Source organism: Chiloscyllium plagiosum, chromosome 19, assembly GCF_004010195.1.
Source record: "Chiloscyllium plagiosum isolate BGI_BamShark_2017 chromosome 19, ASM401019v2, whole genome shotgun sequence".
In the NCBI taxonomy this organism is placed as follows: domain Eukaryota; kingdom Metazoa; phylum Chordata; class Chondrichthyes; order Orectolobiformes; family Hemiscylliidae; genus Chiloscyllium; species Chiloscyllium plagiosum.
In genome coordinates, this window is record NC_057728.1 from 67,206,505 (window position 1) to 67,233,247 (window position 26,743).

At 42.6% G+C, this 26,743-nt stretch overlaps 1 protein-coding gene across 1 annotated transcript in view; it reads left to right on the forward strand.

The window, feature by feature from the left end:
- The window catches only part of zdhhc17 (zinc finger DHHC-type palmitoyltransferase 17), a 128,338-nt gene that overhangs the window by 70,849 nt on the left and 30,746 nt on the right, over positions 1-26,743 (forward strand). Inside the window, exons 5-8 of the mRNA XM_043708813.1 lie at positions 4,729-4,806; positions 11,060-11,204; positions 17,497-17,561; positions 21,382-21,544. Coding sequence (XP_043564748.1) covers positions 4,729-4,806; positions 11,060-11,204; positions 17,497-17,561; positions 21,382-21,544 — 451 coding nt within the window. The remainder of the gene's footprint in view (positions 1-4,728; positions 4,807-11,059; positions 11,205-17,496; positions 17,562-21,381; positions 21,545-26,743) is intronic.

Consider the following 26,743-nt stretch of genomic DNA (forward strand, 5'->3'; position numbering starts at 1 on the left):
CTCCATGACAGAGGTTAGGCTAACTGGTCTATAATTCCCCATCTTTTGTCTACCTCCCTTTTTAGACAGTAGCATCACGTTTGCTGTTTACCAATCTGCTGGGACTGCCCCAGAGACCAGCAAATTTTGGAAAATTACTGCCAGTGTACCTGCTATTTCTCACCATCTCTTTTAGCACTCTGGGATGCATTCCATCAGGAGATTTAGTTCCATTAGCTTGTCCAACACAAATTCTTCCACAATAATGATTGTTTCCGGGTCCTCACCTACCTTCATCTCTTTTTCGATTATTGGCATGTTATTCGCGACCTCCATTGTGAAAATATCTGTATAATGCCTCGGTCATTTCATCATATGCCAACTCTAAATTCTCTTTCTCATCCTCTAAAGGACCAACATTTACTTACACTACTCTTTTTCATTTTATATATTTATAGAAACTCTTGCTATCTGTCTTTATATTCTGTGCTAGTTTTCTTTTGTCATGTTCTATTTTACTTTACTTTATAGCTCTTTTTGTGGCTTTCTGTTGACCTTTAAAGTTTTCACAGTCTTGTAGTTTCATGCTGTTTTTGGCCACTTTGTATCCCTTCTCTTTCAATTTGATAGCCTTCCTCAATTCCTGAGACACCCATGACAGATTAACCCTTTTTTAACAGTCCTTCCTTTTCACTGGAATATACTTTTGCTTAGCACTTTGAAAAATGTCTTTGTAAGTCCACCAGTGCTCGTCAACTGTCCCACCATAAAATCTTTGTTTCCAGTCGACTTTAGACAAGTCCACCCTCATTCTTTTGTAGTCCCTTTGTTCAAGTACAGGACACCACATGGTATAGCTGAAAATATGTAAGTGACTACAAAGTAACTTTACCAATACTATACTTGTAATCTGTTGTTAATAAAGTTATTGCATGTTGAAAATCTACATGTAGTCAAACAGAGTCATCAGGATTTTATCAGCAGGAAATCATACATTACTCCTTTACTAGAGTCCTTGGATGAGGTTACACAGAACAAACGGGAACCTGTAGGTATATTATACTTGGATTTTGACAAGGTGTTATATCACAAATTCCTAAAGGTTAAAAGGAGGTGCAGGAGGTGATATACGAATGTGGGTATAGGATTGAAACAGCCATAGAAAATGCTGATGAAACTCAAAATCTGGCAGCATCTGTGAGGAGAAAAACTAATATGACTTCTTCAGAACTGGAAGGAATAGAAGATTGGTTACCTGACTTTTGAGAGTTGGCATAAATGGGCCATTTTTGGGTTAGCAAGATAGAGTAACCGGAGTTCTTGGGTCAGACAATCTTTATCAGTAACTGGATAAAAGGATGCAATGTACGGTTTCCAGGTTGGCTGCTGACTCAAGATAAGTAGGAAAGTAAGTTGTGAAAAGGCCACGTGGAGTCAGCAAATGGCAAGACTCAGCTCGGATCTACGAAGGGGAAATCTTGCTTGACAAATCTTTTGGCATTGTGTGAAAATATAGTGAGTAGAGTTGACAAGGGGGAGCCAGTTGATGTGGTATATTTGGACTTTAAGAAACCATTTGACGAAGTCCTGCATAAAAGATTATTGTGCAAGATTAAATGCATGATATTGGGGGAAGTGTATTGAGATGGATAGAAAACTGGTCAGCAGAGAGGAAACAAAGTTGAAATTAATGGGACTTTTTCAAATTGGCAGGCAGTAACTAGTGTTCACCCTCCACTTCTACCAACTTCCCATGCCACCGCAATAGATGTAAAGCCTGCGCCCACACCTTACCCCTCACCTCCATCTAAAGTCCCAAAATATCCATCCACATCTGGCAGAGATTTTTCTGCAAATCCAAGCACCTCATTTATTGTGTCCATTGATCTCTATGTGATTTCTGTTACATGTGGGAGACAGGATGCCAAATCACTGAACATTTCAGGGAACATCTCTGGGGGTCACACACCAAACAACTCCTCTGCCCTGTAGCGACCACTTCAACTCCCCTTCCCACTCCACCAAGGGCATGCAAGTCTTGGGCTGCCTCCACCACCAAATCCAAGCCACCAGACATCTGGAGGAAGAACCCCTCATCTTTAGCCATGGGACCTTACAACCACACTGCATCAACGTCAACATCAGTAGTTTCCTCATCTTCTTCGCCCCCCACGTATCATCCCAGACCCACCCCACCTTCTTCAACTGTCCTAACTGTCCGTCTTCCTTCCCACATATCTGCTCCACCCTCCCCTCCAATCTATCACCATGACCCCACACCTGCATCCACCTATTGCCTTCCCAGCTACCTCACCTCCATCCCCATCCTCCTGTTTATCTCTCAGCTTCCCCTCCACTCCCACATTGTTGATGAAGAGCTTATTCTCAAAACGTCGATTGTCTTGTTCCTCGCGTGCTGCCTGACCTGTTGTGCTTTTCTAGTGCCACACTTTTTGACCTTGATCTCCACCATCTGCAGTCCTCACTTTCTCCTTTTTTTTAACCAAGTTTGTTCACGGGATGTAGGTATTGCTGACAAGGCCAGTATTTATTTTCCATCCTGAATTTCCCTGAAGAAAGTTGTGGTGCGCTGCCTTCTTCACCCACTCAGGTCAATGAAGGAGGGGGGTATCTGTATGTCCACACTGGGTTATGAAGGGAGTTCCACAAATTTTGACCCAGCGACAATGCAGGAACATTGACCTTGTTTCAAATCTGAAAGATGTGTGGCTTTGAGCTGCACTCACCCATAGTTGGAGGGTACTTTGTCACATTCCTAACTTATGCCTTATAGATGGTGGACAGATGTTGAGTCAGGAGGTGACTTCCTTACCGTTGAAATCTCAGTCTCTGACCTGCTGTTGTGGATGGTTCAGTTCAGTTTCTGGTCAATGGTGAGCCTCGGGATGTCAATAATGGGAATTCAGCAATTGTTATGCTCAGGTTAAGATGCTCAAATAGAACCTGGAGCATTTCAGTACTTTTGGCTTTACTAGATAAACTTTACGTTTTGTTTCCTAGCAGCATTGTGGCTCAGGAGTTAGCACAGCTGCATCACAGCATCAGGGACCTGGGTTCGATTCCAGCCTCAAGTGACTGTCTGTCTGTGTGGAGTATACGTGTTCTCCCTGCGTTTGTGTGGGTTTCCTCTGTGTGTTTCAGTTTCCTCCCACAATCCAAATACGTGCAGGTTAGGTGTATTGGCCATGCTGGATTGTCCATATTGTCTAAGGACTTATAGCTTGGGTGAATTGGCTATGGGAGGTGCAGAGTAGTTGTGGGGGTGGGGGGAAGATTGGGGAATGGTCTGTGTGGGATGCTGGTTAGAGAGTCAATGTGGACTTGTTGGAGCGTATGGACTGTTTTCACACTGTAGGGATTCTGTGGGTTCTACTTATAACTCTTTGTGTGCAGTTTCATTAGTCAGATTTCATTGCTGTAGAAATACCATTCCATCAAAACTTGCCATTGTTCTGGTGTTCGATCAAAAAGGCTTCACTGCAATTCTTATGTATGTTTTGCCCCGTAATTTGAGTAACTGAATCTTTCCTGTTTACTTGTTACAGTCAGATTCAGGCTCGTTTTAACATTTTGGATTTGGTCACATTTTCATATTTGAACATAGAACAGTACAGCACAGTACAGGCCCTTTGGCCCTTGATGTTGTGCTGACCTTTTATCCTACCCTCAGGTCAAACTGAGCAGGAAAATTGATATTTCGGGCAAAAGCCCTTCATCAGGACAGGCTGGGAGCCTCTGGGGTGGAAAGATAAGTGGGTGGAGGTAGGGGTGGGGAGAAGGTAGCTGAGAGTGCAATAGGTGGATGGAGGTCTGGGTAAACGTGATAGGTCAGAGAGGAGGGTGGAGTGGATAGTTGGGAAGGAAGATTGACAGATGGGACAGGTCAGGAGGATGGTGCTGAGCTGTAAGGTTGGAACTGATGTAAAGTGGGTGGAGAGGAAATGAGGAAACTGGTGAAGTCCACATTGATGCCGTGGAGTTGAAGGGTTCCAAGGCGTAAGATGAGGTGTTCTTCCTCCAGGTGTCAGGTGGTGAGGGAGTGGCGGTGGAAGAGGCTCAGGACCTGCATGTCCTCGGCAGAGTGGGAGGGGGAGTTGAAATGTTTGGCCACGGGGTGGTGGAGTTGATCGGTGCGGGTCTCCCGGAGATCCTGTGACATTCAAGTCTCCGTAATGGCTACAATATCATAGTTCCAAGTACTAATCCATGCTTTGTTCCTGATATTTGTTGTGTTAACATAGACACACTTCAACCCATCACACTGACTGCAATTTTGCCCTATCAACTACCTGTCCCTCCTCACAGACTCTCTGCATGCTGTATCTGGCTGTTCACTAGCTACTACATCCTCTGATCCATAGCTTCAGTTGCCCGAAGAGACAAGAACTAAGGGACACGTTTTTCGCTCTGTCATAAATCTTTGGAATTCTATCCTCCGTGGAATAGTGGAGGTGGGATCATTGAATATTTTTTAATGCATTGACAGATATCTTTTTGTTAAAGAATGGTCTGAAAAGTGGTCAGAGGTTGCCAGGAATGTGAAGTCAAGGCCATAACCAGATCAGCCATAATCTTATTGAATGGGTGGAGCAGGCACTCCTCATAATTGATATGTTGGCACATATCAACTTGAAATATGTAATTTCATTCGAAATGTGAAAATCGATATGTGTGAATATTTTTTTTGGGTACTACCTTGATCTGTTAATGGTGTTGTTCATATTTCAGATACTACATCTCAAAGGGTGCAATTGTGGATCAGCTTGGTGGTGACCTTAATTCCACCCCTCTTCACTGGGCAACAAGGTAAGCATTCACCTGGTTTCAAATTCCTTATGCCACTAAATTACATTGCTGATTACTTCCTCTGTGTGGGAATGGAGCGCACTTGGAGTATGTCCTGGGGCGCACAGACCTTTACAAAAAATTACCAAAGAGCATCAGTTTTGCTTTTGTCAATTTTTTTCGAGTTGCTCGAAAATTTAATATATAACATATTGTGGAGACATTTAAAGTTTTTTTTTGTGGAATGATAAATAATGTGCTGGACACAAATCCCAGACCATCCATAACCTCATCACCTCAGGGGATCTCCCATCCACCGCCTCCAACCTCATAGTCCCACAACCCCGCACTGCCCGTTTCTACCTCCTGCCCAAAATCCACAAACCTGACTGCCCCGGCTGACCCATAGTCTCAGCCTGCTCCTGCCCCACCGAACTCATCTCTGCATACCTTGACACAGTCCTGTCCCCCTTAGTTCAACAACTCCCCACCTACGTTCGGTACACCACTCACGCCCTCCACCTACTCGATGATTTTCGCTTCCCCGTTCCCCAAAGCCTTATCTTCACCATGGACATCCAGTCCCTGCACACCTCCATTCCCCATCACGAAGGACTCAAAGCCCTCCGCTTCTTCCTTTCCCGCCGTACCAACCAGTACCCTTCCACTGACATCCTCCTTCAACTGACTGAACTGGTCCTCACACTGAACAACTTCTCTTTCCAATCCTCCCACTTCCTCCAAACAAAAGGAGTAGCCATGGGCACCCACATGGGCCCCAGCTATGCCAGCCTCTTCGTAGGATATGTGGAACAGTCCATCTTCCGCAGCTACACTGGTACCACCCCCCACCTTTTCCTCCGCTACATCGATGACTGTATCGGCGCTGCCTTGTGCTCCCACGAGGAGGTTGAACAGTTCATCTGCTTTAGCAACATCTTCCACCCCGACCTCAAATTTACCTGGACCGTCTCAGACTCCTCCCTCCCCTTCCTAGACCTCTCCATTTCTATCTCGGGCGACCGAATCAACACGGACATTTACTATAAACCGACCGATTCCCACAGCTACCGAGACTACACCTCCTCCCACCCTGCCCCCTGTAAAAACGCCATCCCATATTGCCAATTACTTCGTCTCCGCCGCATCTGCTCCCAGGAGGACCAGTTCCAATACCGAACAACCCAGATGGCTTCATTCTTCAAAGACCGTAATTTCTCCCCAGACGTGATCGGCGATGCTCTCCACCACATCTCCTCCACTTCCCGCTCCTCCGCCCTTGAGCCCTGCCTCTCCAATCACCACCAGGACAGAACCCCACTGGTCCTCACCTACCACCCCACCAACCTCCATATACATTTTTGTATCATCCGTCGTCATTTCTGCCACCTCCAAACGGATCCCACCACCAGGGATATATTTCCCTCCCCTCCCCTATCAGCGTTCCGAAAAGACCACTCCCTCCGTGACTCCCTCGTCAGATCCACATCCCCACGAACCCAACCTCTACTCCCAGCACCTTCCCCTGCAACCGCAAGAAATGCAAACCTTGCGCCTGCACCTCCCCCTTACTGCTCTCCAAGGCCCCAAGGGATCCTTCCATATCCACCACAAATTCACCTGCACCTCCACACACATCATTTACTGCATCCGCTGCACCTGATGTGGCCTCCTCTATATTGGGGAGACAGGCCGCCTACTTGTGGAACGTTTCAGAGAGCATCTCTGGGACACCCGGACCAACCAACCCAATCACCCCGTGGCTCAACACTTCAACTCCCCCTCCCACTCCACCAAGGACATGCAGGTCCTTGGACTCCTCCATCGCCAGACATTGCAACATGATGACTTGAGGAAGAGTGCCTCATCTTCCGCCTAGGGATCCTCCAACCACAAGGAAAAAACAGTCCAAAACACAAATCAAACTGACTCCCTCCCTGACAACTTGACCATCTCCTCCACAAGGTCCCAGTTACCATTCAAAATGTGCAATATGGTTGAGGTCAGGTTTTTTCCCCAGATTTGCTGGAACCCATTCCCAAGTACTGACTTTGTTGATAGCAACTTCTACTATTAACACAACGCTCTTTCCTGGTGACAAAGTGTCTGCAGAACTTTGGTCAGAAACCAACCTGCAATTGACTTCCTCACAAATAAACAAAGGTTATTTAGTCACAATTCCTTTAACACAAGCTGTTACCCACAGTCCAGAAGGGATCTTTAGCTAGCAGTTCACAGTTCCAAAATCATGAAAAATTATCGAGGGCCATAGCAAGAGGTATATAGACAGGTTGAATCAGTGTTGCCAGAGGAAATATAACTTTTAGAAAATGGGAGATGATGCACTTTGGCAGAAGAGTAGAGAGCAGAATGTTTTGTAAATGGGGAAAGACTGCAGAGAACTGCAGCACAGGAATTTGGAGATCCCCATCCATGAATCACAAGATGTGACATCCAAGTTCAAGACTGTTAGCCTTTATTACAAAGGCAATGGAGTATAACAATCAGGAAGCCTTGCTAAAGCTAACCAGTTAAACCACAACTCAAATACACTGAAATAGTATTGTGTAACAGTTTTGGTGCCCTTACCGAAGGAAAGAATTACTGGAATTGGAGGCAATCCGAAGAAGTTTCGCATGGTTGATCCCGAGAATGGAAGTATATTCTTGAGAAGAGGTTGAGTATGTCATTGTCATTGAAGTTTAGTAAAATAAGAGGCAGCCTTACTGAACATAGGAACAAGGGGTGACCACTTGGCCTTTCAAGTCACCTTTACCACCCTATCTACCACTTGCAAGAAGCTATGGCCTTGAACCCCAAGGTCCTACTGTACGTCAATACTGACCAGGGTCCTGCCATTAAATGTATAATTTTCCATAACATTTGATCTCCCAAAGTACAGTACCTCACACTCACTTGGATTAAACTCCATCTGCCATTTCTCTGCCAATATCTGCAACTGAGCTATGTCCCGCTGTATCCTTTGACAACCTTCAATACCATCCGCAACTCTGCCAATCTTTGTAGCGTCTGCAAACTTAGTAACCCATCCATCTACATTTTCATCCAAGTCATTTATTTATATCACGAACAGCAGAGTCCCAGTGCAGATCCCTGCAGAACACCACTGGTCACTCATCTGTAGCCAGAAAAACACAATTCCACTACTACCCTCTGCCTTCTAACTGCAAGCCAGTTCTACATCCATATGGCTAGGTCCTCCTGCATCCCGTGCATCTTAATCTTCTGGATTCCTAATTATGTGCTGTACCTGGAGACTAACCTTCTAAGGTTCATGCACTGGGACACCCAGATCCCTCTGCATCCCAGAACTCTGCAAACTCTCTCAATTTAGATAATATGCTTCTTTTTATTCTTTTGTCAAAATGGGCAATTTCACACTTTCCCACACTATATTCTATTCCTTATAATCCTTTTATGAATGTTAATGGACTGATAGAATTAATGCAGTGAGGTTGTTTCCCCTTGTGGGGACGTCTAGGACCAGAGGCTGTAATCTCAGTCAGGGGTCACCTATTGAAGAAAGAGATGAGGGATTTCTTCTCTCAGAATGTAGTGTTACAACACTGGGTAAACCCCTCTGCTAAATTAAAACCCATAACACAGAAAAGATTTATCTCGTGCATGAATTGTGAAAATTCGAGAGGTCAAGAACTATTTAAAGTAAAAATTAACAACTTTATTTCTTAAAATATGACAGAGAATGATTAACTAACAACTATTTACAGCTCCTTCCTCTCACCTATCGTTTACCTTCCCCTTCTACAAAACTAGTCTGATAACCACTGCCCCCCCCCCCCCCCCCCGCCATTCCACTGATTAAGATTTGCAAAACAAAACTTCTTAACTCAAAACCAGGCAGCTTTCAGTTTTCTCTGTATTCCTGTCGTTTTCTTCTTGGGGATTCTGCTTCACAGGTTACTGATCAATAAAGGTACTTGCAAAGAGCAATTTTTCGGACAGTCTTTTTAAATGCTGTTGGCTTGGCAGTTCTCCTCCCAACTGTTCAATTTTCCTGGTCTTGTACCCTCAAAGCATCGGATTGTGTCATTGGCTTTTAAGATTGTCAATATATTCATTTCAAACTTGATTGGAGTTGGGTATTTTGGGGTACAATTTAAACTGAATGTCTGAACTCAACTTTTTTTTGTCTCTGGGCTAATAGAGTTATTCAACCAAATGTTATATATTTTTTTCGGAACACTTGATGCTGTCAGGTAGTTTTTGCTAGTTTTTAACTCTCTTCAAGGTACAGTACACTCACATCTTCATAACAGTAGTGAACTGTGGATTTTTATTTACCATATAGGGCTGTTAAGGCTCAATCAAGAAGTATTTTAAGGGCTGAGACAGAGTTTTAATCAGTAAGGGTATGATGGTTATGGAGAAAAAGCAGAAAAGTGGAGCTTAAATTTATCAAATCAGCCATGATGTAATTGAATCTGGAGCACTCTCAAAGGGTCACATGGCATACTTCTGTTCCAACACCTTATGGTCTTCCTTTCCCTCCATCATGACTTTCTGAGCCCCCAACCTCCTCACTGCAGTGAGATGTAATGAGTCATCTTCCCCGAACAAGCCTGCAAAAATATTGAGCATTGTTATAGATGTCTTTTGCCAAAGTGCCTCAAATCTTCCAATTTCCATCAGAGGAGAGTGATGCAGGTAGAAAGATATATTTCTAATCTCTAACTTCATGATTTGTGAAATTTGAACTGCTGCCCTTCAGAATGAGTCTGATCAATTGGAATCTTTTGTTCATAAACTTTTGTCAGGTCCCCTCCCGCCCCCTTGAAATCTTCTGTGAAAATATTGTTAACTGTTTGAGCCATTGTTAATAACATAAGCCTGGAATCCTCCGAGTTCATTTTTTTAATTGTGTCGATATACATGTTTCCATTAAGTTAATAATTGATCTAAATCTCTGCTGAGCACTTGACCAAAAGTGACAAAATGTGACGCAGTGGCAAATGTAATGACATTGTCTGTGAAATCCAGTACATCAAATTAATGATCTGGTGACATTTGAATTCATTAACAGTGAATGTAATTAATAATCATAACTATATAACTGTGGACAATTATTGTCAAAACTCATCTGATTTACTAAGGTTCTTGAGGGTCAGAAATCTGTCCTCTGAACCTGCAGCCATATGATTGACTCATGCGCTGGCCTTGCCCACAATGCCCTTATCCCATGAATAAATAATTTTACAGAAAGGCGGCTCGTTGGCTCAGTGCTTAGCACTGCTGCCTCTCTGCGCAAGGGTTCCGGTTTTGATTGCAGACTTGGGCAACTGTGTGTGTCGAGTTTGTATATTCTCCCTGTGTCTGTGTGGGTTTCTGCTGGGTGTTCTGGTTTCCTCCCACAGTCTGATAATGTGCAGGTTAGCTGGATTGGCCATGCTAGCTTGCTCATAGTGTCCAAGGATGAGCAAGCTAGGTGAATTAGCCATGGGAAATGCAGGGATAGAGTAGGTGGATGGGTCATTCTTCGGAGGGACTCGATGGGCAGAATAGCCAGCTCCCACACTCTGAATTCAAAGATTTTCGGAGCAGGTCATGCTGAGAATCCTACGACGAGTAATTCCCTTCCTGTCTCCCCAGTGTCCACCATCTTTAAGACACAACTCAGGAGTGTGATGGAATATTTCCCACTTGCCTGGGTGGATAGAGCTCCAACAGTATTTATGAAGCTTGACACCATTCAGGACAAAGCAACCTGCCGATTGGCACCGCATCAACCACCTTCAACGTTCACTCCCTTCATTTCTGATGCACATAGGCAGTGTGTACCATTCATAAGGTGTATTGTATTAATTCACAAAGGCACCTTCAGCAGTGCCTTCCAACCTGCAAGCGCTACAATCTTGAAGGACAAGAACAGCAATGGAAGCTCCAGCACTTACAAGTTCCCTCCAAACCACAAACCATCCTGACTTGGAACTGTATCGCTTTCCTTTCCTGTCACTGGTTCAAAATCCTGGAATTCTCTTCCTAATAGCTCTGTGGTATACTTAGATCCCAATAACTGCTGTGGTTCAGGAAGCATAGTTCACCACCACCACCAGAGCCATTAGGGATGGATAATAAATGTTGCCAGCAATGCCCTCACAGCCTGTGAATAAATGAAGAAATATGGAAGTAAATTTTCCCTAAGTTTTGACAAACCTTCAACAATGCCTCTGTGAATTATAATGCAACATTTTTCGTCTTAATTTATGTAAAATGCTTTTTGGGTCCTTTTTTCCAGGCAGGGTCACTTGTCCATGGTTGTGCATCTGATGAAGTATGGTGCGGAACCGTCACTGATTGATGGAGAAGGCTGTAGCTGTATCCACCTTGCCGCTCAGTTTGGTCATACCTCTATTGTTGCATACCTGATTGCAAAGGGGCAGGTAAGTTTCAATCTGCTTTTGTTTATACACCTGAACAGCTTAACAATGATCATTGTAGGGAATGACGCAGCTCACTTGATTATCACCCCATCCACCCAATAGTGTATAGTGTGCCATTTTTTAAAAAAATGCCTTTCAATTTCCCAAGTTTCTTTTAACAGCATGTCCTAAACTTGTGGTTTCTGCAAGTCAGAGAGAGAGCAGTGTTTCTCCCAAAGTCTCCTCTAAGTGTCTCATGTTATCGTGAGTTTAAGTATATGGCTACTCCTTCAAAGTGACTAAGTGGAGTTCTGGAACTCAGTGCGTACAACCCTCTTCCCCGACATCCAAAAACCCAATAATTGTGGGTGTGCGAGGGAATTTAGCGATCACGTGAGCGAATCAGTGAAGGGGAAAAAAACCAAGATCTTTCATTTTGACATGTTGTCAATGTGTGCCAACATGCCTCTCAGCCATTAATTACCTTTGAAGGATTGACACTGTTATACAGTCATTGAGATGTACAGCACAGAAACAGACCCTTTGGTCCAACTTGTCCATACTGACTAGATGTCCTAACCTAGTCCCATTTGCCAGCACCTGGCCCATAAATCTGTAACCCCTTCCTATTCATCTACCCATCCAGATGCCTTTTAAATGTTATAATTGTACTAGCCTCCACCACTTCCTCTGGCAGCTCATTCCATTTACACACCACCCTCTGTGTGAAAACGTTGCCCCGGAGGTCACTTTTAAGTTTTTCCCTTTTCACCCTAAATCCAGTTCTGGACTTCCCCACCCCAGAGAAAGCACCTTTGTCTATTTACCTAATCCATGTTCCTCATGATTTTATAAACCTCCACAAGGTCATCCTCAGTCTCCCACACTCCAGGGAAAACAGCTCCAGCCTATTCAGCCTCTCCCTTTAACTCAAATCCTCCAACCCTGACAACATCCTTGTAAATCTTTTCACAACATTGTTTCGATGGGAGGGAGACCAGAATTGCACGCAATATTCCAAAAGTGGCCTAACCAATGTCCTGTACAGTCGCAACATGACCTCCCAGCTTCTCTGAGAAAGTGAGGACTGCAGATGCTGGAGATCAGAGCTGAAAATGTGTTGCTAGAAAAGCGCAGCAGGTCAGGCCTTTCCTGAAGAAGGGCTCATGCCCGAAACGTCGATTCTGCTGCTCCTTGGATGCTGCCTGACCTGCTGCGCTTTTCCAGCAACAAATCTTCAGCTCCCAGCTTCTATACTCAGTGCACTGATCAATAAAGGAAAGCATAACAAACGCCTTCTTCACTCTACTATAGACCTGCGACTCCACTTTCCAGGAGCTCTGCACCTCCACTCCAAGGTGTCTCTGTTCAGCAACACTCCCTAGAACCTTACCATGAAGTGTATAAGTCCTGCTCTGATTTGCCTTTCCAAAATGCAGCACCTCACATCTATCTAGATTAAACTGCATCTGCTACTACTCAGCCCATTGGCCATTCTGATCAAGATCCCATTATACTCTGAGGTAATCACCTTCATTGTCCACTACACCTCCAATTTTGGTGCCATCTGCAAACTTAGTAACTGTACCTCCTATGTTCACATCCAAATCCTGATTCATAAATAAGCATGGCAAGCATTTCGTCCCCAGTAATCTCTCTCAAACAGCAACGAGATAAGATTTATTAGTGGGACAGAAGAATGAGAAAATGTCACTAACTCTTGTGCAAGTACTGCCATAGCATCTTTTCAGAACCACCAAAATACTCAGTTCTCAAAGTTCATTCAGAATTCTACTCTTGTATTTTTCTGTCTTGTTCAAAAACTTGATTTTAGTGCCATAAAGGCATGCAGCATGGAAAGAGACTCTTCGGCCCAATTCATCCATGCCGACCAGGTCTCCTGAACTGAACTCGTCTCATTTGCATACTTTTGGCACATATCCCTCTAAACCATTCCTATTCATATAACATAGAACATTGCAGTGCAGTACAGGCCCTTCGGCCCTCAATGTTGCACCAACCTGTCATACCACTCTGAAGCCCATCTGTCCTACTCTATTTCATGTACGTCCATATGCTTGTACCTGTCCAAATGCCCTTTAAATATTGTAATTGCACCCCCATTGACCACTTTCTCTGGCAGCTCAATCCATGCGTCACCTTTTGTGTGAAAAAGTTGCTCCTCGAGACTTTTTAAAATCTTTCCCCTCTTAACTTAAACTTCTGCTATCTAGGTTTGGACTCCCCTTCCTGGGGAAAAGACCTTGGCTATTCACCTTATTTATTCCCCTCATGATTTTATAAACATCTATAATGTCACCTTTAGCCTCTGAGACTCCAGGGTAAAAAAAAAAGTCCCAGATTATCAGGCCTCTTCTTATAACACCAACTTTCCAGTCTCTGTAACATACTCGTAAATTTATTTTCACTCATACCAGTTTAACAACATCCTTCCTATAGCAGGGCATTCAGAATTGCTACACTGCCTCAGTTCCATTTAATGAGGGGTGAGAAATTAATGGGTAATTTTGTTCTGTGAGATGGTCAAATATAAACATTCCTGCTCAGCCACCATTTAAAGATGAAATAAGGAACAGTGAAGAAAACTTTGGCAGATGAGTGCCAAGCAGTATAAATCCCGTTGTGTGGCAGAGCTCCGTCTAAAGTAGATTTGATTGCTTCAGTTCCAGGCAGAAAGTAGATGGAAGAAGTTCCCTTGTGAATAGCAGAAATCAAACTCTGTTGGAAAAGGATGAAACATGTGGTATTTGTCAGAAGACTAAGCAGGGTTTAAGTTGCCAGCTGACTTAGGTTGTCACATTTAGCAAACCATTCACAGGCTCACAATAGTGTATGTTGCATTATCTGAAAGTACTTTTGTTTTCCCAGCCCCCTTCTCCTCATGAGAACATGTCTCTGGGACTTTGTCAAATCAGCTCAATAAAATATGTGGATATGGTACAGTGTATCTTGCCACACTGTAGCCCTTACCATATTCTCAACTGCTACACATAAGCTGTAATTGTTGCACTTATTGGCTATGGGGAATGACTGAGATAATGTGGCAGTAATATTGTGTGAACCGCTAAGGATTATGCAGTTGATAATGGCACTCGGGCTGATTCCATGTTGATGTTCTGACTTCGAGATATTTTCCTAATCAACCTGTTCAGAGATGTTATGACCCACATCTGGAGTAGGTGATAAACTCGTTGCTTCCTTGAACAACTGTGTAATTCATTCAACAGTTGAATCAGATTATTCCAGCAAGGTTTTAGAAAGTCTGATTTGAATTGGTGACATTTTGGAATCCTTTCATAATCCTTGGATAGATTTGCAACATCAGTCTTGCAGAGAGCAAATTTGTGCAATTGTAGAAAAAAAGCTTTTCTGACCATTTTCTTCGCATAAACAGGTCATTTAAAAAGCTAAATATGAACAATCGAAAGTAGCCCTGAAATTGTAGTGACAGTCATACATGAGATTACTGGGAAGCAGCATTTATATCCACTGCTTAGGAGTTGTTACTCATATCTTTCTGATAATGATTCCACAAGTTTTGGTCATTTTCTGACCCTATTCTTTGATTGTAGTATTTCATAGAATGTGGGAGTTATCGTCTGCACTGTTTCTATTAAAGTGGCCAACCTCTCATTTTCCCACATTATACTCAGCTACTAAATATATGCTACTCAGGTTAGTAATAATTTTGTGTTTTACTGGGCTGTTTTTTCACCATTGGGCAAGCTTCCATTACCCAATTTTGGACATTATTTATCAACATCGCAAGAACAGACCTCCTGCACATTGCTGTTTTGGGAGCCTACGATGGGCAATTAGGCTCCTACATTTCCAACTTGACAACACAAACTATATTTAAAGTACTTCATTTACTGCAAATCGCTTCAAGGTGCCTGGTATGATAAGGAAAGGCACTACAAAAATGCAAGTTTGTGTTTTATAAGTAATACATAGTATGTACCATGCCAAAATGTTTCATTGTACTCCACAAGCAGTGCTGCTGGGCCACTTGTTCACTATTTAAATAAATGATTTTGACTAACAAGATTGAAATTTGAAGAAGATAGCAAAAGGGATGTGTATTTAACATAGTGGACTGTAATAATATATAGGAAGACATTAATAGAGATATGCAGAATGGCTTTGTTATTCGCAAATTAATTTTAATATGGCTTGGAAGGAACTGGAGGCCACAGACCACTGGATTAGGATCTAAATTTAGATCAAAGTTGAACAATGGAGAATTAGAAATGTGAAGAGCTCGGAAGAAAAACAGTGACAAACAGAATCGAGGATACAATTCTAAAAAGGGTGCAGGAACAAAGGGAAATAGGTTGAAATGTGCATCAATCATGGAAGGTGGCTGGATAGGTTGGGAGAGGCATGGCAATGCATCCTGGACTTACTTAAATGGGATATGAAAGTGCACCCTTTGAAAGGACTGAGAATAAGAAGGCTATATTTTATCTGTAACTGGCAACAGAAACTATTGCTGTACAGAGTCACAGAGTCATACAGCACGGAAACAGACACTTTGGTCCAAACAGTCCATGCCAACCATAAATCCAAATTAAACTAGTTCCATCTACCTGTGGTTGGCCCATATTCTTCCAAACATTTCTTGTTTATGTACTTAACTAAACATTGTAAGCATCTAAAACCTTGTAACTGTACCCACTTTGAACACTTCCTTTGAAAGTTCATTCCACACACGAATCACTCGTTTCTTAAAAAAAATTGCCCTTCATGTCTTTTTAAAATCTTTCTCCTTTCATCTTAAAAGACCCTCATCTTGAAATCTCCCACCTGAGGTAAAGGCAGCTGTCATTCACTTTATATCTTTCATTATTTTATAAACTTCTGAGCTCACATCTCAACCTCCTATGTTCGGGTGAATAGAGTCCCAGCTTATCCATCCTCTCCTTATAACTCAAACCTTCCAATCCTGGCAACATCCTGGTAAATCTCTTCTGAACCCTTTGAAACTCAATAATATCCTTCCTACAACAGGGAGACCAGAACTGATTGCAGTAGTTCAGAAGGGGCCTCACCAACATCCTGTACAACCTCAACATAACATGCCAACTCTTATACTTAATGGTCTGAGCAATGAAAAAGCCTGCTGAACTTTAATTTATTTAATTTTAAATTTACTAAACTTAAGACTGAATACTTCAGAATACAGAGCAGAAAATGTCATGCTCAGGAGCAGAAGTTTTCAGACATGCTTTATTCCATTTGTAACTGCTAGGTCAACAGGAGACTCTCCCATCTAGGCCATACAAATACATTGTAGAATTGCCCCACCATCCTGAAGAGTATCGTGGATAACCAAATTTTCCCACAATTTTTTACAGATCCTAATTCCTCAGCATTTATGCTAATCAACACATTGTCGTTCTGCATTCTTCCTGGAACTGACAGTTTGGCAACACTCTTCCAAATGTCTTCCCAGCCATGCAGAGATAGAAGATTCTGCCATCAATGTTGTATTTACCAGGACAGTCTAACACCAACTTGAAAGAGGGTGTCACCTTTTCAGTTAAAATAAGTAGATTGGCTCAATAGTGCTGCCTCAAGGACTTGACAAAAAGCTTAAGGAGACTGTCCATTTTAGCAATCTACAATAGCATTTTAAAAAGCACATCTCTTCACAAAAAACAAAAGAATTCACTCAAACTGAGTTTGGTGTATTAATGAAAATTAAAGCATGCTTGACCTCGTGTTTTTCTTGGTCTTACTTTACTTTTTCTTCCTCTTCACGAGTTCAATGATCTAACTGACTCCTCTCATTCATTTTCTTGGCTTCTTGTAGGTCTATTAGCCTTACATCCTGTGTTGACCTCCTTGCAGGAACATTTTTGTGGATCAAATGGATAGGATCTGCAATTTGCTGCCTCAGCTTGATTGAAGCAAGGTTCATTGAAACTTTCAAAAGGGAATTAGATTATTATCTGAATTGGGAGATTGTATATGGTTCTAGCAAGGAATAAGGGAAGTGGTAGGACATAAATTTCTCTGTCAGAGAGCCAGCACCGATACGATGGACTGAATGGCATCCTGTGCTGTAACTATCTGTGATACCAAGATGTTAGGCTTCTAACAAAACTTGGTTTAAAGTTTTCCGGAGATTCCCTTACTATTATTCCCTATTTTGGGGAAGTCACATTTGCGTTTAATGTCAAATTATAGTTGCTGAAATTGACTGTGATGTTAACAAGCAACAAAAGAAACTTAATAAATGTACTTGGATTTATCCTTTGCAAATATTTATTTTGATCACTTGTTTCAGGATGTAGATATGATGGACCAGAATGGAATGACACCATTGATGTGGGCAGCTTATAGAACACACAGGTTAGAGCGATTTCAATTCTTGCATGTCCTACCTTTTACTAGCTAAGTAGTGATTGAGGTATTGCATTTAAATGTTGTTATAATCTGAAGTGCACTGTCTGAAAGGACATTGGAAACAGATTCAATAATAACTTCCAAAGTGGAATAAGATATGTACTTGTAAAGGACAAAAAAAAGGTGAGGAAAGTGGGAAGGAAAGAATCTCTAATTAGAAAGTTCTATTAAAGAGCTGGCACAGAAACCGGCTAATTGATCTCTTGTTTTGGGAAATTCTCTTTCGCCCCCTGTTGTGTTCAGCTGCTACCTTTCAAAGGGCATTGGATCTGTATCTTGTGTGAATTAGGCACTGGGTAGCTATACTCTGGTGCTGTGTCCATGTGGTTGCAGTTCATCTGTGAATCCAGATTGCAAGTTCTGCTGAGCTATTCATGCGTGACAGGTGAAACCAAACTCAGTCTTGACCTCAGCAAATGTCTAGATTTGCATATTTCTTGCAGGGATGGCAGTGTTAGATTTGAAAAATGGTAACTGTCCATTTTTATTTCATTTATGGCCCAGGGTTTCCTAGTGCTGGCCATAGCCTCTCAAAAAAGGAACACCCTGACTGAGATTAGTTGACAATAGCTTAAACCCAATTCTGCCTTGAGTGCTCCAGATACTATGTGTTAAACCAGTGTTATTCAATTTCATTTTGACTATTGTTCTATTTTTGGTTTCATTTACTGAAGTAGTTTTTTTTTAACATTGACTATACATGATATGCAATTTTCATTTCTCTGTATTTGCCTCCATTCCCTTAGAATGGTAACTTACATTGTTTTTTTTTTAAATTATGTAAATTCTCCACTGTTTCTCTACTGTATTGATTCGCTGTGCCAGTTTTGACCCAATGTGTGCAGGATGGTTTCCTGACACAATATGTCGGCAAGTCAACAAGGGGCGAGTCCACATTGGATTTGGGTAATGAAGCCAGCCAGGTGTTAGAGTTGGAGGTAGGTGAGCACTTTGGTGATAGTGACCACAGTTCAGTTATGTTTACTTTAGTGATGGAAAGGGATGGGTATATAATGCAAGGCAAGAGTTATTGCTGGGGGAAAGGCAATTATGATGCAATTAGGCAAGATTTAGGATGCATAGGATGGGGAAGGAAACTGCAGGGGATGGGCACAATTGAAATGTGGAACTTATTAAAGGAACAGCTATTGTGGGTCCTTGATCAGTATTTACCTGTCAGGCAGAGATGAAGTGGTTGAGCAAGGGAGCCATGGTTTACTCTTGTCAAGAGGAAGAAGGAGGCTTATGTTAGGATGAGACATGAAGGCTCAGTTAGGGCGCTTGGGGGTGACAACTTAGCCAAGAAAGACGTAAAGAGAAAGCTAAGAAGTGCCAGGAGGGGACATGAGAAGTCGTTGGCAGGTGGATCAAGGAAAACGTTAAAGCTTTCTGTTGGTATATCAGGAATAAAAGAATGACGAGTAAGATTCAGGCAAATTAAGGATAGTAGTGGGAAGTTGTGCGTGGAGTCAGAGGAGATAGGGAAGCACTAAATGAATATTTTTCATCAGTATTCACACTGGAAAAAGACATTGTTGACGAGGAGAATACTGATATACAGGCTCCAAGACTAGATGGGATTGAGGTTCACAAGGAGGAGGTGTTAGCAATTCTGGAAAATTTGAAAATAGATATGTGCCCTGGTCTGGATGCAATTTGTCCTAGGATTCTCTGGGAAGCCAGGGAGGACATTGCAGAGCCTTTTGCCTTGATCTTTGTTGTCATTATCTGTAGGAATAGTACCAGAGACTGGAGGAGAGCAAATGTTGTTCCCTTCAAGAAGGGGAGTAGAAACAACCCTGGTAAATAGAGAGCAGTGAGCCTTACTTCAGTTGTGGGTAAAGTATTGGAAAAGGTTATAAGTGGGAGGATTTACAATCATCTAGTAAGGAATAAGTTGATTAGGGATAGTTAACACAGTTTTGTGAAGGGTAGGTCGTGCCTCACAAACCTTATTGAGTTCTTTGGAAAGGTGACCAAACAGGACAATGAGGATAAAGCGGTTGATGTAGTGAATATGGATTTCAGGAAGGTGTTTAATAAAGTTCCCCATGGCAGGCTATTGCACAGAATACGGAGGCATGGGATTGAGGGTGATTTCGCAGTTTGGATCAGAAATTGGCTAGCTGAAAGGTGGTGGTTGATGGGAAATGTTCATCCTGGAGTTCAGTTGCTAGTGGTGTACCACAAGGATCTGTTTTGTGTCCACTGCTGCTTATCATTTTTATAATGACCTGGATGAGAGCATGGAAGGATGGCTTAGAAAATTTGTGAATGGCACGAAGGACGGTGTAGTTGTGGATAGTGCAGAGGGACAGAGATAAACTGCAGAGCTGGGCTGAGAGGTGACAAACTGAGTTTAATGTGGAAAAGTGTGAGATGATATCACTTTGGAAGGGGCACAGGACTGCAGACTATTGGGCTAATGGTAAGATTCTTGGTAATGTAGATGAGCAGAGAAATCTTGGTATCCTTGTTCATAGATCCCTGAAAATTGCCACCCAGGTTGATAGGGTTGTTAAGAAGGCATATGGTGTGTTAGCTTTTATTGGTAGAGGGATTGAGTTTTGGAGCCACAAGGTCATATTGCAGCTGTACAAAAGTCTGGTGCGGCTACATTTGGAGTATTGTGTTCAGTTCTGGTCACCGCATTACAGGAAGGATGTGGAAGAGATTCAGTCAGATGTTGCTTGGTATGGAGGGAAGGTCTTCTGATGAAAGGCTGAGGGTCTTGAGGCTGTTTTGTTTCGAGAGAAGGAGGTTGAGAGGTCTCTTAATTGAGACGTATAAGATAATCAGGGTTAGATAGGGTGGACAGTAAGAGCCTTTTTCCTCTGATGGTGATGGGACAAATTGATAGACTTAGGACAGATGTCAGAGCTAGTATCTTTACTCAGAGAGTAGTAGGCGCATGGAACGCACTCCCTGCAACAGTAGTAGTTTCATGAACTTTAAGGGCATTTAAATGGTCATTGGATAGATTATGAATGAAAATGGAATAGTGTAGGATAGATAGGCTTCAGATTGGTTCCACAGGTTGGCGCAACATAAAGGGTCGCAGGGTCTGGATTGCCCTGCACCCTTATGTGTAGCCATATCCTCAAATGTGTTTAAGATGAGCACTTCAGTTTAGCAATGTTGAGGTGAGTTAATCACAATAACATGCACCTCAAAGACAATTGGCAGTACAGAAACAGTGCTTGCATGAGAATTTCCTGCATCCCTATTTCACCTCACTGTATCAGTTATATTTCTATTCCCTGCTGCTTCTTGCATTTTTCTGGACAATGCCCTTTCCTTACTTGATGGAACAGGCTGAATGGCTGCTCCCATGCCTGTGATGTGGGGCAAATAACAATGAGAATTTGTTTTTTGTTGCCATTACGAGCTTCCTTCAGCATTTCTTCCCAGATTGCTTGGGAGAAGTAGACCCACTTTAGGTCGGTCTTAAGTTTGTGGTCTGAAAATCGTGAAGTGGTGTCTTGTATTTATCTATCATATTTCATTGAATGAGCTATAATTTCAAATATTATTATCTCAATTAAAGTGTAAAATTTTGTATCACTGTTAGTTTGAGAAATTTGTAGTGTTTTTTTTGTAACATAAGGTTTTTAATAGTTGATAAACACCAGCCTAAATTGTTTGCAAATATTAACAAAAATGATGACTGTCCATTTTTGAAGGCATTTTTCCTCATTTTGTTTTACTGGAGTTGGTCACCAACTGGTTTGAACCAGCAACATTATTGTTGTTTTCTGCATTTCAGTGTGGATCCGACGAGACTGTTGCTCACATTTAATGTGTCAGTGAGTCTAGGAGACAAGTACCATAAGAACACAGCATTACACTGGGCAGTGCTGGCAGGAAACACCACCGTGATCAGTCTGCTGCTTGAGGCCGGGGCTAATGTAGATGCTCAAAATATTAAGGTATGAATTTATTCTTTAAAGTTATTCCTATAAATCATGAAAATAATTCAGAGTTTGAAAATCAGTGATTTCTGCAGCAAACGTATGAAAGTTCATGTATCGTGGGCTAAATAACATAATTAAGCAAAATTAGGTCATGCATTTGGTTTTGAATCAAATAGAATGCGTCTATTAAATATTTGCAGTCGTCAGTGCCAAACACTTGTACTGTGCCAAAAAATAACACATCTACAATTGCAGGGCATATCAAATTGCTTTATAACTAAATCCCATTGAAATGTATTCACTGTTGTAATATAAAACATCTGTGCACAGCAAGATATTACACAGCGATGCTACGATGACCAGATCCGTTTTAGTGATGTTGATTAATGGATACGTTGTTGGTCCAGGTCATGAAAGATAACTTGCCCTGGCTCCCAGTCGGGTTATGGGTCTTTTCCATTGACTTGAGAGCAATTGGAATTTTGGGTTAGCATCTTGCATTCAACCTGAATGAGGGTTAAGGAGTACTAAAAGAGAGAATTTTGCTCTGTGTGTACTTTTGATACCATTTTTCTTGAACTGGACTTTTGCTCATGACTGAATTTATTTTCATTTAAAATGTTTGCAAGTCAAGCTAAAAGAACATTATGTGCTCTTATGACCCGTTAAACATAACTTAGCCGTTTGGCATTGATTGTAAATGGAATGGAGTTTAAAACTAAGAAAGTTTTGTTACAACTGTGCAGGGCATTGTTGAGACCATGCTTGGCATAGTGTATCTCCTTACTGAAGGAGAGTTGCAGTAATACATATTGTTTATGATGGTCTAATGGTATGATTGCGAGATGATTAATCCAGTGACCCAGATAATGTTCTGGATACTTAGCTTCAAATCCTGCCATAGCAGATAGTGGAATTTAAATTCAATTAAAATCGGGAATCTAAGAGACTATTGATGGTCTATGAAGCCATTGTTGATGCAGAGAAAAATCCTTCGGGTTCACTTGTGTCCTTAAGGGAAGGAAACTTCCACCTTTAAGTGATCTGGCCCACATTCTTCTCCAGGCCTGCAGGAATGTGGTTGACCTTTAATTGCCCTCTGGCTGAGCCAGCAATACCCAAAATCCATGAATAATTGTTGTGGTCCTGTTCGCTGAGCTGGGAATTTGTGTTGCAGACATTTCGTCCCCTGTCTAGGTGACATCCTCAGTGCTTGGGAGCCTCCTGTGAAGCGCTTCTGTGATCTTTCCTCCGGCATTTGTAGTGATTTGAATCTGCCGCTTCCGGTTGTCAGTTCCAGCTGTCCATTGCAGTGGCCGGTATATTGGGTCCAGGTCAATGTGTTTGTTGATAGAATCTGTTTGGTTTTGCTCATGCTGGGTATCGGGTCCTTCGTCCTGGTGAGTTGTTGTCTGAGAGTGGCTGTTGGTTTGTGTGCTGTTATGAGTCCTAGTGGTTGCTGTAGTCTGGCTGTCAGTTCAGAAATGTTTTTGATGTATGGTAGTGTGGCTAGTCCTTTGGGTTGTGGCATGTCCTCATTCCGTTGTCTTTCCCTTAGGCATCTGTTGATGAAATTGCGGGGGTATCCGTTTTTGGCGAATACGTTGTAGAGGTGTTCTTTTTCCTCTTTTTGCAGTTCTGGTGTACTGCAGTGGCCCTTTTGAACAGTGTCTTGATGCAACTTCTTTTGTGTGTTGGGGTGGTTGCTTTCGTAGTTCAGGACTTGGTCCGTGTGTGTGGCTTTCCTGTATACCGGCCACTGCAATGGACAGCTGGAACTGACAACCGGAAGTGGCAGATTCAAACCACTACAAATGCCGGAGGAAAGATCACAGAAGCGCTTCACAGGAGGCTCCCAAGCACTGAGGATGTCACCTAGACAGGGGACAAAACATCTGCAATTCAAATTCTCAGTTCGCAAACAGAACCACAACAACGAGCACCTGAGCTACAAATCTTCGCACAAATGTTGAACCCATGAATAATTTTTTAAAAATTTTAAGGGTGATGTGAAAAATTATAAAATACTGTAATTTTCTAGGTTGAAAAGAGATTAATCTATTACTTTGTTAAAGAATGATGTCAACACTTCAATTTGCGTTGTAAGATACCTACTGTTTCCTGAAAAATCAAATGACATTGGAGAAAAAACAAGCAAAGCTTTCAAGGAGTTCACAATGGAGTTTATGGCCCTTAATTATAGGAAAACCTGGTTTTGAAATTTGGAGAACCTTAAGACTCGTGATTGGCTATCAACCCTTTCAAAACTTTGTTTTCTTTACAGACCTGAGTATTCAGTAAGGTGGACTCTCCAGAAAGCTAAAGTCTGTACCATAAACCAGCTGTCCCGCTGACTGAGCATGTGATCTGCATGTGACTCCAGACCCACAGCAATATAGTTGATTCTTAATTGCCCACTGGCAATTAGGGACGGGCAATCAATACGTGCCCAGCCAGTGACACCCACATGCCCATAAAGTAATTAAACAAAATATGTACTTGTTAGAGGTACTTCAGTGAAGGTAAACTGGGCTGATTCCTTGTGGTGGGGTTGCTTTATGAGGAAAGAATGTGCTAGTTTAGACTGTATCATGGAATTTAGTAAAATAATAGGTGATGTTATTGAAAAATAGGAGACTCAGGAGGGACACTGTGGCAAAGAAGGGAAGGGGACAGAATAGAAAAGTATTCGTAGTAGGGGACTCGATAGTTAGGGGAATCGACAGGAGATTTTGTGGTCAGGATCGGGATTCCCGGAAGATATGTTGCCTCCCTGGTGCCAGGGTCCGGGACGTCTCTGGGTGTATAAGGTTCTAAAAGGGGAGGGCAAACAGCCAGAAATCGTGTTACATATTGGCACTAATGATATAGCCAGAAAAGGATCAAGGATATAAAAAGTGATTTCAGGGAATTAGGATGGAAACTGCAAAGCAGGACGAACAGAGTAGTGTTCTCTAGTTTACTACCGGTGCCACGAGATAGCGAGGTGAGGAACAGGGAGCGGGCGCAGCTTAACACGTGGCTGTACAGCTGGTGCAGGAGGGAGGGCTTCAGATATGTAGATAATTGCGATACCTTCTGGGGAAGGTGGGACCTGTACAAGAAGGACGGGGAACCTGAGCTGTATACCGGAGGTGAGAGTTGATGCAGGTGAGGCAATAGCAGGAGGTAGACCAGCTAGTGGGAAGGATTTTCCTGGGAAGGAACCAAGGGATCAGTTAAAGTGTGTTTGCTTTAACGCAAGGAGTTTCAGGAATAAAAGTGACGAACTTAGAGCATGGATCAGTACCTGGTGCTAAGATGTTGTGGCCAAAACACAGACATGGGTTTCTCAGGGGCAGGAATGCTTGCTGGATGTTCCACTGTTTAGAGCATTTAAAAAGAATAGGGAGGGGGGGAAAAAGAGGAGGGGGTGTTGCACTACTAATCAGAGAGGGTATCACAGCTACAGAAGCTTCCATTGTCGAGGAAGATCTGTCTACCGAGTCAGTATGGGTGGAAATTAGGGAAACAAGGGAACAGTCACCTCGTTAGGGGTTTACTACAGGCACCCCAATAGCAGCAGGGAGATGGAAGAAAGCATAGGTCGGCAGATTTTGGAAAAGTGTGGACATAGTAGGGTTGTTGTAATGGGTGACTTTAACTTTCCCAAGATTGATTGGAACCTCCTTCAAGCAGAAGATTTGATTGGAGCTGTTTTTGTAAGGTGTGTTCAGCAGGGTTTTCTAACTCAGTACGTTGACAGGCCGACGAGGGGAGAAGCCATTCTAGGCTTGGTGCTCGGAAACTAGCTGGGGCAGGTGTCAAATCTTGTGGTGGGAGAGCATTTTGGTGCTAGTGACCACAACTGCCTCACATTCTACTTAGTATTGGGGAAGCAGAGGATTAGGCAAAATGGAAGGATATTAAATTGGGGAAGAGAAAATTATGATGCGATTAGACATGAGTTAGGAAGCATGGATTGGGAGCAATTGTTCCTTGGTAAAGGCACTATAGACATGTGGAGACTGTTTAAGGAACAGTTGTTGCAAGTGATGAATAAATATGTCCCTCTGAGACAGGCAAGAAGTGGTAAGATAAAGGAACCTTGGATGACGAGAGAGGTGGAGCTTCTCGTCAAAAGGAAAAAGGTAACTTACATAAGGTGGAGGAAGCTAGGATCAAGCTCAGCTCTACAGGATTACAGGCAGGCAAGGAAGGAGCTTAAAAATGGTCTGAGGAGAGCCAGGTGGGGCACGAGAAAGGCTAGGCAGAACAGATTAGGGAGAACACAAAGGCATTTTACACTTTTCTGAGGAATAAGAGAATGGTCAAAGAAAGAGTAGGGCCGATCAGAGATAACAGAGGGAATTTGTGTATAGAGTCTGAGGAGGTAGGGGAAGCCCTAAATGAGTTATTTGCTTCTGTCTTTACTAAAGAAACAAACTTTGTAGTGAATGAAATCTTTGAAGAGCAGGTGTGCATGCTGGAATGGATAGAGATTGAGGAAGCTGATGTGCTGAAAATTTTGTCAAACATTAAGATTGACAATTCGCCAAGCCCGGACCAGATTTGTCCTCGGCTGCTTTGGGAAACGAGAAATGTGATTGCTTCGCCACTTGTGAAGATCTTTGCATCTTCGCTCTCCACTGGAGTCGTACCTGAGGACTGGAGAGAGGCAAATGTAATTCCTCTCTTCAAGAAAGGAAATAGGGAAATCCCCGGCAATTACAGACCAGTACGTCTCACGTGTGTCGTCTGCACGGTGTTAGAAAGGATTCTGAGGGATAGGATTTATGACCATCTGGAAGAGCATGGCTTGATTAAATGCAGTCAACAGGGCTTTGTGAGGGGCAGGTCATGCCTCACAAATCTTATCGAGTTCTTTGAGGATGTGACTAGAAAAGTTGATGAGGGTCGAGCTGTGGATGTCGTGTATATGGGACTTTAGCAAGGCATTTGATAAGGTTCCCCATGGTAGGCTCATTCAGAAGGTCAGGAGGAATGGGATTCAGGGGAACATAGCTGTCTGGATACAGAATTGGCTGGCCAACAGAAGACAGCGAGTAGTAGTAGAAGGATAATATTCTGCCTGGAAGTCAGTGGTGAGTGGTGTTCCACAAGGCTCTGTCCTTGGGCCTCTACTGTTTGTAATTTTTGTAATTTTTATTAATGACTTGGATGAGGGGATTGAAGGATGGGTCAGCAAGTTTGCAGACAACACAAAGGTTGGAG